Genomic DNA, 16,777 nt, shown 5'->3' with positions numbered 1-16,777 from the left:
CAGGTGTCCCAGCAGCAGTAGGGAGAGAGGGGAGAGGGCAGGGTGAGTGTTAAGGCAGGATGGACCCAGGAGCTCAGAGCAGCAGTCTGCCCGGTTCCCCTTTGCCCATTGGTGGGCTCTGAGCAGCACCTCGGGAGCCAGCAGGGCTCTGGCAGTCCTGGGCAGGGATGGGCACCCCTGCTCCTGCTTCAGCCCTCGGTTGGTAGAGCTGAGCTGGTGGCCCTCGGGTCCCCAAGCTAACACAGGACTAGGTGTTGGGAGTGGGACAGGCAGCTGGCACTGTGCTCAGGGTCTAAGCTGCACCATGACCTTCCCCTACTTTTTTTTGTAAGGGACATGGCTCTCACAGCATGCCTGGTCCAGGGGATCCATCTTGTCCCTTTTCCTGCCCACAAGCAGCACTCCTGCCCTATGGCTCATTGTCAGCTTTCACAGTGTGTGCTGGGAGCTTTACATCAGCTGTGCAACCCTCAGGACCTGGGCTGCTCTGAGTGGTGTGTGGTAATGTGGTCCCCAGGCACCTGCAAAGCTGTGCCAGGCTGCCTGGGGCAGGTGGAGGGGCAGGCAGGGTGCCAGCAGGGCCCTGCCCCTGGGATGGAGGTGTCGGCAGTGCAGGCAGGGGCAAATGGGCCCCAGCCAGAGTTGTGACTCACCCGTCTGGCTTTGCTCTGGTACTTCACGGCTTTTTTGGTGTCAGACACAGCCCGCTCCACATAGTCCACCGAGTGCTCCACGTTGTACTCGATGCGGTCAATCATTTCTCCCTGCAGAGGGAGGACACAGCCCACGCGCCCCCGTGCATGCAGATGTGAGCTCCTTCCTGCTCTGCTGCTCCCTGGCTCCGGGGGGATGCTGCCCTGCCCAGCAGCCCTGCATGGAGAGAGGCACCATCAGCTGCCTGTGTCACTGGGTGTTCCCTGGGGTGTGACCTCTGCACTGCACACCCCATCTCAAAGGATCTCTGTGCACATCCCAGCAGGGAGACAAGCAACGGTGAGGGACAAGAAGTTCCCAGCCCAGTCCTGGCAGACCTATCCAATATCTCAGGTGACATCAAAGCCACAACAGGATCTACACCAGCACCACACCACGTGCTGCTGAAACCGGAGGCATGGCAGGGAGCGAAGACAGCACCACGTGGGATGCTCACGAAATCATGTACATGCAGGGACCACTGCTCCAAACTGCACAAGCACCATGCTGAAAGCAAGAGGGTCCAGAGGGAGGCCAGTTGGGATTGCAGGGCCCTGCAGGAACCCCTGCCCTGCTCTGCCCCTGCTTCAGGTACAGGCTGGGGGTGGGGGCTCCTGTGGGTGTGGGGACACAGGCTGGGGTGAGCTTCTCCAGCCTTGTTCACCTCCTCTGGCCCCATCCTGACCGGGTAGGGAAACAGCCAAATCCTGCAGCAGCTGGACAGGGTTGGCAGGAGTGGGAGGTTTGAACCCCTGTGTCCTCCTGCATGGCAGGGAGGGAACTGGTGCCACAGAGCCATGGGCTCATAGCTGGCAGCTCTACAATGCCCATTTCTCAAACTAGTGCTGGAGAGCACAGGGAGGACAAGCCTTGAGGCCCAGGGGTGCTGAGCACTGAACCCCACCAGCTGCTCCCTTTCTTGCCTAAAGCTGCTGCTTCTTCCTGCCTGCGCCACGCCTGGGGCAGTGCAGAGCTGCCAGCCCTGCTGCCTGCCCAGCACCCCTCTGCTCCCAGTACCAGCAGCTCCGAGCTTCTCACCCCCAGGACAAGGGTGCTGGCACTATCCAGCCCTTAGAGCGGGGCAGAGAATCAATATTTCCCTACATATGTTCCCCACAGCAGACAGGACAGGGCACCAACACCTCTGTGCCCCATTGACCCTTGCCATCCTGCCACTGGCCATCCCAGCACCACACCAGCAGCAGCCATGCAGGAGCCATCATGCAGGAGCAGCCATGCAGTGCAGAGCATGCAGCACCACGGGCCTTTACCTGCAGGCCTTTACCTGCCACCGACGTCTCCTCGGGCCATGGCAGCATGGCGGGCAAGAAGGGGGGTGAGCAAAGACACAGGAGCACACCCCTGGCTGGAGGGACTGGCGCCATGGGCTGGCAGCACAGCCCAGAGGGCACCCCGAGCTCACCCACCTGGGCCTGGTGCTCCAGGGAAGATGAAGAAATCTCCCCCTGCATGGCAGACACCCACTGCCCTCCTTCAGAGCCCCTTCAGAACTTCCCACTGCATGCATGCAGCACCCTGGCTCTGGGGTGCCGGGTGGGTGGCTCCAGCCCTGGGAAGCCCAGCTCAGCCCCACTGGGAGCCATACTGGTTCTAGACGTGGTTTTTCCTCTCAGCACCCACCCAGGCAGGGGAGCACTGTTCTCCAGCCTCCCCACCCACTGCAGGGAGCCTCTTCACCCTCCAACCCCCCCAGGTGAGCCCCTGGGCTGCACTATTTCCCCACCTGGCTCTCCACCAGCATGGCCATGTCCATGAACATGTCGTGCAGCTCTCGGATGCTGTTCTCCAGTTTGATGATCTCACTATGCCGTGTCTCAATCTCATTCAATGCCTGCTTGGTGATGTTTGAATCCATGATGATCTGCAAAGAAAACAAGGCCACTGAGCACCATGCTCAACATCAGCTCCAGTGCTGGGGCTGGGGGCACCAACAGAGGGATGAGCAGGAGCTACAGAGCCCCTCCAAGCACCCCAAGCCAGGCAGTTAGCAGCAGGATGCTGGGATGCAGGCTCTGCTCCAACAGCATCCTCAGGCCAGACCTGAGCCCCTAGGCTCCTACATGAGCCGTGTTCATCACTCCCATACTGAGGCCACTGTGGCAGCACATCCACCAGCCCATCCCCTGGGCTGGCTCAGCTGCACCTTGTGCCAGTGCTTACCCCAGAGGAGAAGATGGCTGGGTTGCCGCTCTCCAGCATGTCCTCCAGCTCCTCGCTGGTGGTGGTTCTGCCAGCTGCAACGACACAACACAGGTCAGCCAGGAGGCCCCTGTGTCCCCATGTTTTAGGGTGACACAGCACCACTCCCACCAAGGATAACCCACGACATCCCTTTCTTGCCTGTTGGCTCCTCACCCTGGGCTGACACTGCCCTGCTCCCAGGGAGAACAAGGGACCAACCAGCATAAATTTACAATCTCTCCTGTTGATGTGCCCATCTCTGAGCAGTCAGTGGCCCAGTGACAGAATTTAAGCAGACCAGCAGAGCCCTCCCAAAATCCAGTAGGAAAACAAGAGGAAGACTTCTTTCAGGTCTGTATCCAATCAAAGACATGGCTGACTCCTTCCAAACCTCCTCTCTCAGAGGGAGGCACAGGGGTACCTTAAATTCCTGCTCACATGACAAGCCACTCCTTGGCTGTCAACTGCAGGGTGATGCTGGCTGATGGATGAGTCAGGCAGCTGGAGCAGTGACACATCCTGCTTTACAGCAAACTGGCAAGATCTTGTTGGACCTCGTGTCAGTCAGCCTTCCCATCCAGCCTTGTTAGTATTAGACATCAGAAAGACTGATCTGAACAAAGATTAAGGCTTGCACAGCTATGTCTCCTTCCAGCCCTTCACAGAAATTCCCACATCCCTCAGCACCCAAATTCCCACATCCATGAAGCACATTCCCACAGGTGACCACCAAGGACATTACTCTGACTCACAGATCTCCTGTCATTATTCATGATGAGTTGTTGGAGGAAAGAAAAACATCCATTTGGTTGTCAGGAAAATAAAAGGACCAAGTTCATATCCTTCCATTCTGAGCACAAACCCTACAACACGTCTGACAGTGAAATTATTTACAGAAATCTCTTTTAATCTCTGCATGCCCTGACTTCCCCCTTACTTATTCCCCTAATTACATGGTTCTTTGCTGGGAGATGACCTTATTGCTCTAAACTATCCAGGTATCACTGACTGCCCAGAAGAACCAAAAGGAGACCCAGACAGGACTCAGACTTCTCCTAAGTGATGGGCTCTGGATGACTCTGAGATCTCAGTGCCACAGTAGTGTCACCTGGGTGAGGTGTCACCAGCCTCAGAGGTGTCACCTGGGGTCCACCCTTGGCCAGACAACATTACTGCTGCTAAGAGCCATCAGGTCCTGGGCCCAGGGAGGTGCCTGGGGCAGCACTGAGGCTCCTGTTCTTCCTGTGCAAGGGAGACCAACAGGAGCAGGCAATGCTCCCATCTCAAGAATTCCCTTCTCTGTCTTCATGTTTAGCTTAGTTCATCCATGAAGAAGAGCACCCAGAGGAAGGACAAAGCACACACAGGAACCAGGAATTCCCAGGAGCTTCTCTGAATTAAAAACTAGCTGCAAACATGGAAGAAATTCCTCTCCCTGTGATTCCTGTGCTCTCTCTGCAGCATTTTTGGATGTATTTTGCCACTGAAACTCCAGGTACCATCCCATGTCCATCTCCCACAGAAGCCTTGTCCCAGACATTCTCATAAGCTCCAGCGCATCCCAGGTTTTCCCAGGAAGCTCTGCCCAGCTGCAGGAGCAGCTCTGATCCATCAGAGCCCCACAGCACCCACAGCCCAGCTGTGTTCCCACTCCAGGTTTACTCACTGATCTCCAGCTGCCTCTGGATCCTGCCCTTGCAGCGCTCCCGGTAGTCGGTCTGCGTGGCGTTGTACTCAGACATCACCTCCACGAACTTGCGGGACAGCGTGGAGTGCTGAGAGAGAAGAGAAGGAGAGAGGGAGCCCAGAGCCCCATGGGAGGGAGAGCCCTGCTACCCCCACAGCGGGGAAGGCCCAGCCCCCAGCACCTCTTGCACCTCCAGCCACCCCTAAAGCACTTCCAGCCCAAATGCTGCTCCAGACAGTGTGACAGAGCACAAGGGAGGCAGGTGGCAGCAGGTGACACGTCCCTAGGGGAGTGGAGCAGAGGCACTCCTCATCCAGCCTTACCTAAGCAAAGCCTCCAGCCCTGAGAGGACACCCCAGGAGGCTGGCAGCACCCTCTTTGCACCATTCATGCCCAGAAAGCCTTGAGGTGAGGCCATGGCAGTGCCCTGGGTTGAGCCCTGCCTGCCATTGCCGTGCTGCTGGGACATGCCAGACACTGCAGGGGCACAGGATGGACCCGTGGGGATCACTCTGCAATGCTGGGACAACTGTAGCCAGCCCTGCTCAAAGTCACAATCACAGAATCATTAAGGCTGGGAAAGACCTCCCAGATTATCAAGCCCAACCTGTGACCAATCCCTGCCTCGTCAACCAGACCAGAGCACTGAGTGCAACGTCCAACTGTTCCTTCAACACCTCCAGGGATGGAGACTCCACCACTGCCCCGGGCTGCCCCTTCCAATGCCTGACCACCCTTTCAGTGAAGAAACTCCTCCTGATGTCCAACCTGAATGCCTACTGGCACAGCTTGAGGCTGTTTCCTCTTGTCCTGTCCCTTGTTCCCTGGGAGCAGAGCCTGACCCGCACCTGGCTGCACCCTACTGTCAGGGAATCATAGAAAGGGAGAAGATACCCCCTGAGCCTCCTTTTCTCCAGGCAGAGCTCCCCCCAGCTCCTCCTCATCAGACTTGTGCTCCAGACCCTTCTCCAGCTCCATTCCCATCTCTGGACAGTCTCTGCACAATGAGGGAACAGGGAATGTCACATGTGCCTGGTGCCACCAGCACTCAGACAGGTTGGTACAGGTGTTCATACACCTGGAGCAGCCCCAGCCAGCACAGCCCTGCCTCCAGGAGACACTGGAGACATCTCCAGGGTACACTTGCACTGCCTCTGCAGCCATTCTAAGCCAGCAGCAGCACAGTATTTATGGAGAACCTCAGCTCCTCTTCTCCCTCCTCCACCACAAACCTCACACGAACGCCCCTGGCAGCTCCAGCTCCATCCTCTCCTTGACAGGAGCTGGCCCAGAGCAAGGTCAGAAGAGTTCCCAAGAATCTCAGCTCAAAATCCAGCAATGATGTGACATGCCACCCAAGTGACTCTTCTGCTGTTCCAAAATTGTTTTTCCTAAAATCCACTTCATTCTCATTCAGCTGAAAACTATCAACATATGTTGATCTGCAGCCAAATATAGCCTGGGTGCTGAGTGACACCCTTCCTGCTCACTAGCACCACGCTACACCTCTTTTGCTTAAAAAGTTATTTAACTCAGTGTTTACTTTCTCAGATTATTTTATGTTCCCATGGGCATCCCACATATCTACAAAATGCATTTGGTTTCTGAAGGAATGCACACTTTAATGCAAAATCGGCTGGAAAAAAGCATTTTAAATGGCTTTCAGACATTCAATAAACCTACCTGAATATTACAGCAAATAAAAACCGTAACAAAATGTGCCTTGTGTTTGAAAGAAACTCATTAAACAGAAAGTATTAACTCAAGTTGGGAAAAGGATTTGTTTCACTCAGGTCTAGCAACTCCCAAACATGGGGAAAGAAACCCAAACTGGATTTCCAAAGAGCTGATAAAAGCTCTGGGTATTCACAGTGGGCACTGAAAGCCCCCAAAAGCACACACTGAAACTGGGGTCCTTGTCTTTCATGTGATTTAGAGAAAGATATTTTTAAAGCATTTATCCCATAGGGTAATACACAAAATTTCTATTTCTACATGGAAAATACTGTCAGGACCTCTGGGAAGTTGCATCACTGGCCTAGTTTCTGGACTGGGGATGCCCTTAGAAACTGCCCTTAGGGCACCTATGAGGGTGGTGAGGCCCTGGCCCAGGTTGCCCAGAGAAGCTGTGGCTGCTCCATCCCTGGAAGTATTCAAGACCAGATTGGATGGGGCTTGGAGTAACCTGGGATAGTGGAAGGTGTCCCTTCCTTTGACAGCAGGTTGGACTGGATCACCTTTGAAGGTCCCTTCCAACCCAAACCATTCCATGGCTTTGTGGTGAAACAGAGCCATCAATCCCACTCTCCCACATACCAGGATGACGTCTGAAGCACAGAGTTCAACAGAGACCAAATCTAAACCCTGCTCAAATCCACAGCCCTGGGTTATGCAGCTCCCATTTGTGGCCACCTCTAGTTTCCCCAGACAGTCAAGTAAAGCCTTTTCCTGAGAAAGAAAGGCTCACCACAGCCAATACCAGAGGCCACCACCACTGACTGCCATCTCCCCTTCCTGGCACTGGCACCTGCATCTGGGATGGCATCAGCTCTTGAGGGGCTCAGCACAGAGTATGGAGCACACAGAAGTGTCTCTGCAATGGGGAGGTTTTCCTGGGAAGGGATCTGCCGACAACCTGACACTGCCCAGCTTCAGCAGAGCTCTGTCCACATTGGATCCTTCCAGAAGGAACAGAAGAGCTGCTGCTCTTCTGCAGAACCTGCTGCTCTGCTGCTGCACCAGCCTTTGGCTCTGCCGTACCCCAGCAATTCCCTGTCCCAGAGACAGGTGGGCCTTTCCCTCGGCCCAGCTTTGCAGAGGACAGTTCTGCCATGGCCTCAGGCAGAGCTGAGATGGCCTCTCCCTGCTGGTGTGGGGCTGGAGAGCATTGGGGTTCCAGATGGGTGCTGCATCTGCAGAGCTGATCCATTACCATCATTGCCATATTGATCTGGCACAGACTGTGGATGGAGAGCAGACTCCAAGAGGGGCTTCCCAGGCTGAGGAGGAGATAAACTACAAAAGCCAAAACTCCTCCAGCAGCACAGAAGCGTGAAGAAATCAGGACTTTTACTTTTTGTGTGTGCATAACCACCTGAGAGAGCCACAAATCTACATCTGGATCCCACTCCAGGTGATGAAGAGCAGCACTGGCAGCTCCTGTTGCCCCTATCCCTTTGTTTGCTAAAACACACTCTTGGTTGCAGAACAAGGCTCTGAGATGCCTTGTCTTCACCAACATCCCCCAGCAGAGACTACACAGCTCTGCATTGATGAAATGACACATTCCAGGCAGGAGCAATAGCTGCATCCTACTGGGTGTTCTCTCATCACAGCATCACCAGAAGGTAAAAACAACACACCAGCCCTGCACGGTTGGGCAGGAGGACAGAGCTTCACCCAGAGAAATCCACTCCATAGCCAAGCCTCCTTTCCCAGCACCTCCTGGGATCCCTCAGCTGCCACTTCCCACCTATCCCTCCTTGGTGCCACAGGGCTCACCTGAGTTTTCCTTATCCGCAGGTCAGCCGATGACCTGTTCAGTCCTTCCTCTTGTTCGATACTCTGCTCAATGCCTGGTCGGGGTAGAAGGACACATTATTTCATGCTGTTTGGAGAACAACCACAGAATCATTAAGGCTGGAAAAGACCTCCAAGATCATCAAATCCAATCTTCAACCCATTACCTCAAGCCCATTAAACCACGCTGCCAAATGCCACGTCTACTCATTTTTTTTAACACTTCCAGGGATGATGACTATACCCCTTTCCCAGAGAGCTTGTTCCAGTGCTTAACCAGAGGAAAAGGATTGTTTAGCAAAGGGACTGTGAAGGACTGGATCAAGGAGCAGCTGATACTGGGCAGTTCCTAAATCCTGACTCCACCATTCAGCCTGGCAGGAAAGCCCTACTTCATGACTGCAAAGCACCTGGTGCCTCAATTCCATTCTGGGAATGGGTCACAAGGAGGCAAATTCCCAAAGGGCAAATAAAAGCACCTGGAGGGTGCAGCAGAGAGGGAGGGTGATGCCCATCCCTGGGAATATTCCCAGCCTGGGAGAGGAGTGCTCCAGGCAGAGCCCCGAAGCTCCATCACAGGCCAACACTCACTCTTTAGTTTGGAGCGCACTTTGTTCGCCGTCTTCTTTATGTCAGACATCAGCTCTTCCAGCTCCTCCTTTGTTTCTGGGGAGAGAGGAAAGAGCAAACATGGATATGCTGCAGACACCACTAAAATCTGCTGCCTGGCCCTGCAGAGTGTAGAGACCAGAGCTGTGAGTACTTCAACCCCCTCACTGGAAGAATTTCCAACCCCTGACAGGAAGCACTCCCATCCCCAGACTCAGAGCACTTCCACCCCCAGACTGGGAACACTTCCAACTCCAGACTGGGAGCTCTCCCACCTCCACACTGGAAGTACTCCTATTTCCAGACTGGGAGAGCTCCCATCCATAGACTGGGAGCAGTCCCACATCCAGGCTGGGCACACTTCCACCCCCGGACTGGGAATGCTTCCACCCCCAGACTGAGAGCACTCCCACCTCCAGACTGGGATAGCTCCCACCTCCAGACTGGGAACCCTCTTGCCTCTAGACTGGGAGCATTCCCATATCCCGAATGGAAGAATGCCCATCTCCAGATTGGGAAAGCTCCCACTCATAGACTGGAAGCACTTCCACCTCATGGTCTGTGCTGGACTCTCCTCATGCCCCTGAGACCTCCAGCTGTCTCCAGCTCTGGGGCCCCAAAACAAGCGTTAAACTGAAGGAGGGTGAGGTCAGGTTGGACATGGGGAAGAAATGTCAGACCATGAGGGTGGTGAGGCCCTGGCACAGGTTGCCCAGAGCAGCTGTGGCTGCCCTGGATCCCTGGAAGTGTTCAAGGCCAGGTTGGATGGGGTTTGGAGCAACCTGGTCTAGTGGAAAGTGTCCCTGCCCACGGCAGGGAGGTGGAACTGGATGACCTTTCAAGGTCCCTTCAAACCCAAACCGTCCCGTGAATCTGTGATCACATACAGGTTCCTCTCTCAGAAACCAGTGTGTCCTCCAAGAAGCCAGGATTTGCAGATGTGGCCCTCACCAATCTGTGCTTCAGGAACTGCCAGACCCCCTGTACCCAGCAGCAGGGCTGGAGCAGGGGCACCAACCCCATGCCCAGAACAATGGGACCCAACTGTGGTCTGCCAGTGCGCTCTCCCTGCTGCCACCCCAACGCTCCCTCTTGATTTTGATGAGATCAAGACTTAATTAAATAAAACTTTGTTTAATAGAGCTGAGGCATATAGACTGAGTCATGTCAATGGCTCTGATGCCAGCTGCCAGTCACAGGCATAATTAGAAAATCCTGATGATGGGAATGTGTTCGGGGAAGGTCCTACAGTACTGGTGGCTGTACACATTCCCATCCCCGAGCTACAAGCTTCATTCAGCACTACTTGGAAAAGGAGAGAAGGAACATATCTCTGAAGTCCTTCACCTCAGGGTATTTTCTGGAGAACAGGCACAAATGCAGGAATAAGATATTTTCAGTGTGAGTTCTCATTTAAGTTCATTAAATTTTTCTCATTAAATTTTTCCCCCCCCATTCATAAAATAACCTGAAATAATAAGAAATAAAGAAATAATAAGAAATTGTAATACTAATAAGTTTCTTGAAAGAATTTGCAATAATAGGAAAAAAATAATAAGAAAGTTTAATAAGAAGAAATTAATAACTGTAATAAAAAGGAATTAATAATTATTTTTTAATAAAGAAATAAACCAGCCTGGGCTGAGTAACTCCCTGCAGCTATCCAGGCTGGACAAGCAGACAAGGACCAGGAGAGCTGGAGACAACAGGCTACCATGGACACAGGAATGGGCTGGGAGTTGGGATTGTCCACCTGGAAAGAGGAAAGCCAAGGGGGCTCCTACTGCTGTCTGACACTGCCCTGTGGGAGGGTGGAGAGAAGCTTGGGCCAAGTGTCCTGCTGGTCCTTGGAGGTGACATTCAGCTTCCTGCTGAAGCTTGGAGGTGCACAGGAAGAGGACAAGCAGTGCTGGACCAAGCTGGGACAAGCAAAACGCAAATTAGGTATTAAGAAAAAAAAATAGTCATGACTGCAGTCAAATACCAGATGCAGAGAGGCTGTGGAATTGTCTGTCCTTATGGATTTTCAGCACAAGGCTGGGTGAAAGGCTGAGCATTGGACCTGCTGGAGGGGACTGGCCAGGGGCCTCTAAGGTCCCTTGCCACCCATATTCACCTTCAATTCTGTTAAACAATTTCACATAACTCACTGCCATGTACTTTCCCTTCTCCCTGTCAGTTTGAATTGAGAGATCTCTCCCTCTACTCTGCTCTTGTGAGATCTCACCTGCAGACCAGCTTCCTGCTCTGCAGTCCCCAACCTAGGAAGGATGTGGAGCTACTGGAGCAAGTGCAGAGGAGGCCACAGAGATGCTCTGAGGGTTGGGGCTTCTCTGCTCTGGAGCCAGGCTGGGAGAGCTGGGGGTGTTCACCTGGAGAGGAGAAGGCTCTGAGGAGACTGCAGAGCCCTTTCCTGTGCCTAAAGGGGCTCCCAGAGAGCTGGAGAGGGACTTTGGACGAGGGATGGAGTGACAGCACACAGGAGAATGGCTTCCCACTGCCAGAGGGTAGGTTCAGATGGGATATTGGGAAGAGATTTTTCCCTATGAGGGTGGTGAGGCTCTGGTACAGGGTGCCCAGAGCAGCTGTGGCTGTCCCATCCCTGGCAGTGTCCAAGGCCAGGTTGGACAGGGCTTGGAGCACCCTAGTGTAGCAGAAGGTGTCCCTGCCCATGGAAGGAGGCTGAGATGGTCTTCAAGCTCCCTTATGATTCTGTGATGCACTGCTGTGAAGCTGCCACTGAGGACACACAGGACAAGCGGTGAGCACAGTCCTCACTGGCCACTCAGGGAGGGGACAAGAGCACATGGACAGAAGGAGGGGGCAGCGAACAGGGCTGGGTGCCTTCCCTCAAAATATTTCCAACTGAGCAGCATGGAGAACACTCCTTCTGGCTTGCTTTGAGTCACAGGCCGTGTGAGGATTACTTGGCGGCCTGGCAGGCACAGGCTGCCCAGACAATTATTTTCACATCCACGCTGTCTGTTTAAGTGACTCACTCCGATCTATTTAACCATTCACAGCAAGTGACATGCAGCCAGGGGAAGCTAAAGTACCACAACATTGCCGTGCCACGGCCGGGATGGCTTCACGACAAAGTGGCACTGAGGGGGCAGATGGGATGTTTCAGAGGATGAGTCAAGCTCCCCACATCCCCACAGTCCTTCCAGGATGTCTGCTCTATTCCCACTGGCACTGAGCACAGCAGAGATGTCCCCATGGCCATGTGTCCCCAGTCCCTGCTGGGAGGGAAGGAGGAAGAGGCTTTGGTCCAAGGTCGAGTTTTATACCCCTGAGAAGCCCCAGGTCCTGCTGTGACCTGCCTGGGAGAGAGCCCAGGCAGTGCAGGGAGCAGGCACGGGTGCAGGCAAGGCAGGGGTGGGAGATCTTTCTCCTCCCTCTGCCAACAGCTAATGAGGCACTTGTCTGACAGAGGGCAGACACCCAGCCCAGGCTGGTAACACTGCAGGCAGGCAGGAGAGGGCAGGCTGGCAGGAACAGGTAGGCAAAAGCAGAAAGGAACAGCCAGAAGCAGGCAAGAGCAGGCAGGAGCAAGCAGGAACAGGCAGGAGTAGGCAGGAGTAGGCAGAAGCAGATGGAAGGAACAGGCACACAGGAAGGAGCAGGCAGGCAGGATCAAGCAGGAGCAGGCAGGGAGGCAGGAGCAGGCAGAAGCAAGCAGAAGAGCAGGCAGGAGAGCAGGCAGATGCTCTCCACAGCTCTCTGCACAGCCCTCCATCCTTCACAGTGGTGAAGGCACTGTCATTGTAGCTCTCTGGACATCATGACGACAATGACTAAGCTTAGAAGGTGCTCAGCCCTTGAAGTGCCTCGCTCACCCTTTGCTGGGACTAAGAAACTTCACCTCAGCAACCTGCAAGTCTTTACTGACAATAACCAACCAATATCCAACATCATCGAGGAAAGTGCAATTCCAAGCTAATTCCCAGCTGAGTTGCCTGGCAAAGCTGGAAGGATCTTTTTGGCAAAGACTTAGCTCTTTCAATAAAAAATTAATGAAGATCCTGAGAACAGTTCCTTGAAGGAACTTTTAAAAAAATAAACTGTTCTTGTTTACCTTGGCACTTTCATTTGTGGAATGTTGGGTATTTTTTAAAGGTGAATGCAAAGAGGAAGCACAGACCTTAACACCCCACAAGGATCTGCTCTCTGGGAGCAAATCATAAGGAATCCTTCCTAGGAACTCTAGGGAGCTGGAAGAAACATTTTCCATAGTGTTTCATGGCCTCAAAGCAATACAAATGAAATCTGTTTCAAAAGCCACTAGGAAGGAGACTGGCTAGAAAGGTCCTGCAGGTGGGTCAGGACAATCCCCAGTACCAGCACAGACTGGGGGATGGAGGGATGGATGGATGGATGGTGAGCAGTTCTGTGGAAAAGGACTTTCCAGTTGAAGTCCTATCTGACAAAAGAGACTAGGGACATCAGTGACCTCTGTGTAGTCCTTCAGTTCCCAAAGGCTGATGTTTATTCTTGGAAACAGCAGTTGGAGTCTGACATTGCAACTTATTTATTCAAGATAAAGAAAACAAGAAGAAAAATATCAGATGCTGACTCAACCCTTGCCTAATTTTCCAGAATTTTTTCCAACTCTGACCAACACAACCATTTGCAGCAGGTATGACAGAATGGGGAGCAGGCAGAGGGGGACAGGAGAGAACAGCTCAGCCCCTTCCCCAAGCAGAGCCAGGCCTGTCCCTTCCATGCAGGAGTGACACAAGGAGCTCCAGCTGCCTGCCAAGTTGTGGCAACAGGACATGGCAAGGCCATCATCTGCCTTTGCCAGGAGCAAGGGCATGGGAGATGACTGGTACTGTTGGGAAGGACCAGCAGCCCTGGGATTTTTAACTTCTGGCATGCCAGGAGGGACAAATCCTGTTCAAGGTGCAGCAAGGAGAGACACTGCCAGGGTTCAAGGTCAGTGCAAAATGTCCAGGCTTTTACATGGGAACAGAACAGAGATGATGCACTAAAGGGTCTGAAAAGCTTACAGGATCCCCTGTGATGAAGGTAGGCCCTGAAACACTTTGTCAGTCCACCTGACTGTGTTTTGGGGTGATCCGGAACAGATTAAATTGTAGCTTTCTTAAATCATTAAAAAAGGAAGCAGGTGACATCACAGAATCCTAGAATCATGGAGTGGTTTGGGTTGGAAGGCACCTTGAAGATCATTCTAACCCCTGCCATGGACAGAGACACCTTCAACTAGACCAGGTTGCTCCAAACCCTGTCCAACCTGGCCTTGGACACTTCCAGGGATGGGGCCTTTAACTGAGTTCCTATAACATATTCATAGGTAATTAAAAGCTGGTACCATCAGCGGAATTGCATTTATATAATACCATTTGATACCAGTGGTGATGGACCCTGCTTGAGCTTGAACCCAACTCCTGTAACAACACAGCTCCCAAAATTGGCTGCCCATCCTGCCTGCAGTGGGCTCATGGAGCTTCCTGCCTCACATTTAGCAGCAAACCCAGACCCACAGCTCATCTCCAGCATCCTCAGCCCAACACATCCCACGCTGCTTTTCCAGCTTACAGTTCCACCAGAGCGGCTGTTGGGAAAGCAGGAGGTCACTGAGCTGGCAGGGAACAGCAAGGATCAACAGCTCAAAGCAGGGGGAGGTTAGGAGATCTTTTAATTAAAAGGAGGCAACGGGTCTGACGGAAGCCCTGATGGAAGCACAGGATCCAGAGAGTGCTGTGGGGGCGAGGGCAGGTGGCTGCACCCCCAGGGACTCATCCCACCTCCTCAGGGGGCACCCAATTAAGACAGCAAAAATTCATGCAAGTGAACGGCTGTGGATGGCTGCTCCCACCTTCTGCAAACGTGCCCATCTGTCAGAGCTTCTCAGCCTTGCAGCATGATCCCCAAAGTTGCTCTCCTGGAGCAATTAGCTGGCTGATGAGCAAATGCTCCTTCCCTTACCATGGCCTTCTTCTGTCTTGCCTATGGCTCTCCTCCAAGCCCGTCCATTCATCCTGTTAGCTCCAGGGTGGCACTAGAGAACTCAGTTCCTCCACTGCCTGCTCCCATTCTGCTTGGAGCTACACACAAACCCCTGGCAGTTCCAGGATGGACACAGAGCACTCGGGAGCTCACAGGGACCAAAGCCATCCCAGTCCTCCCGTGGACACTGAGGGCACAGGAACCAACTAAAGCTCCTCATCTCTATTTTTACAACACTGACTGCACTAATTGTCTTACCTTCTTTAGTCCTCCTGATCGAATTCCACTTCAAATACTCCATTATTTTACTCAGAAGCAAGGTTGGTTTAATCAGGCAATAATTACCCAGCTCATTCCCTCTCCCTTTAAAATCGATGCTCTTCTACCTCCCAAGCTCCCAGTGCCCAGCAGGTATGCCAGAAATTATTGGAAATCAACACTAATGGCAAAGGCACCGTCTCACTCAGCTCCTGGAAGACTTCCTGATCAATACCTTCAGGTAGCCTGAATACAACAGTGCCTATTTTTGGTATTGGCTGTTTAGCAACAAACTGATTTACTGCTGGAACGCTGAAATTTAATCAGTATAAGATACATCATGTGTTTCCCAAAAAAAAAAGAGAAGCATTTAGCTTATATTTGTGTCCTTTCTTAATTATTTTCCTGTTTTCCTTTACTAATGGTTGAGAGGTTTCTGCTCTTCTTTAAGCACCTCAAAAAAACGTCAGCTTGTCCTTCAGGCTACTGCTGGGTGGCTTTTCTGGCTCTCTGTGAGTCCCAGCTCCAGTTTCTGTGACACCGGGAGAGGGTGGGAAAATATTTTCCTTCTCACCACATATGGGAAAACAGAGATGAATGTAAATCCATGGCAAGTAAAACTCCTAGAGCAGGAGGTACAGAGAAGTGGTAAGAAACACTGAAGCGTGCAGGGAGGATAAAGTGCTTTAAATTTATTCTGTGAACACTTGATATCAAGGAACAAGATAGGACCATCCAGATGACTGAGTGTCCCTGGTACTGAGACCCGCCCTTGAGCAGTGGGGCTGCATAGGGGTCCTTCTCCCAGGATGTGACAAAGATATTTCACATTCCATCCAAACAAATCTTTCTTCCAGGTCTGAGGAACACAAACTAGGCTCAATTTGGGATCACAAACAAGCAATTGCAATTCTCTAGGGCTTTAACTGGTCTTGTAACAGAGATGTCTGAAACAATTAAATAATTTCTTTTTGTCCCAAGCTTTAATCACAGGATCAAGGATCCACAGGCTGGTTTGGATTGGAAGGGACCTTCAGAGATCATTCATCCCTGCTGTGGGCAGGGACACCTTCCACTAGACCAGGTTGCTCCAAGCCCCATCCAACCTGGTCTTAAACACTTCCAGGCATGGGGCAGCCACCACTTCTCTGGGCAATCTGTGCCAGGGCCTCATGGTCTGACATTTCTTCCCCATGTCCAACCTGACTCCACCCTCAGTTCAACACCACTGTCCTGTGCTGAGACCCCAGAGCTGGAGGTAGCTCCAGGGAGTCTCAGGACAGCAGAGCAAAGGGGGAGCATCCCCTTCCTCCCCTGCTGCCCACACTGCTGGGGAGACACTTGTATTTCTGTGTTGCCAGTGCTTATGGCCAAGTCATGTCCCATTTGTCACTCCCCAGAACCCTCCAGTTCTTCTCTGCATCCATCCATCCATCCATCCATCCATCCATCCATCCCCCAGTCTGTGCTGGTGCTGGGGTTGCCCCAGCGCAGGTGCAGGACCTTGCTTTTGGCCTAGCTGAACTCCATGAGGCTGTCATGCTTTTGGGAAATGTATTCCTGGTACTTCAGTATCCTGAGGCACTTTACCCATCCTCCCCAAGTCCCAGGACACATCACAGCTCTTTCCAAAAACAGACACACCCCAAATGCTGTATTTAAATTGTTCAGGATGAGAGAGTGAGTCTGTGCCCACGAGGGGCCCTATGATTAAGCATCCCGAAGGATGGGGAGGAAGGAGGGCCTGATGGAGGGATTGGGTCCAGCACAGGAGGGAGGGAAGTCCTTCACTCCTGCACAAGGTGATGCAGATCACACACAGAACCCATTTGGACA

General features: G+C 52.7%; 1 protein-coding gene across 2 annotated transcripts in view; it reads right to left on the bottom strand.

Annotated features, from left to right (window-relative positions):
* STX1A (syntaxin 1A) overlaps nucleotides 1–16,777 on the bottom strand; it is a 57,575-nt gene that overhangs the window by 3,149 nt on the left and 37,649 nt on the right. The window contains exons 4-9 of one of the 2 annotated variants that reach the window (XR_014855835.1): nucleotides 8,693–8,767; nucleotides 8,084–8,157; nucleotides 4,562–4,670; nucleotides 2,875–2,948; nucleotides 2,438–2,575; nucleotides 654–870 (exon numbers count right to left, since the gene is read on the bottom strand). Coding sequence is in view for 1 of the 2 variants with exons in the window: in XM_085078733.1 (XP_084934859.1) it covers nucleotides 654–764; nucleotides 2,438–2,575; nucleotides 2,875–2,948; nucleotides 4,562–4,670; nucleotides 8,084–8,157; nucleotides 8,693–8,767 (581 nt within the window). In the remaining variant the exon portion in view is untranslated. The remainder of the gene's footprint in view (nucleotides 1–653; nucleotides 871–2,437; nucleotides 2,576–2,874; nucleotides 2,949–4,561; nucleotides 4,671–8,083; nucleotides 8,158–8,692; nucleotides 8,768–16,777) is intronic. The other variant, XM_085078733.1, reaches the window with a different exon arrangement.

This window comes from Lichenostomus cassidix, chromosome 19 (assembly GCF_008360975.1).
Source record: "Lichenostomus cassidix isolate B80296 chromosome 19, HeHo_3.0, whole genome shotgun sequence".
Lineage (NCBI taxonomy): Eukaryota > Metazoa > Chordata > Aves > Passeriformes > Meliphagidae > Lichenostomus > Lichenostomus cassidix.
The sequence above is the reverse complement of the archived record's forward strand: the minus strand, read 5'-3'. Positions and strand labels throughout refer to the sequence as shown.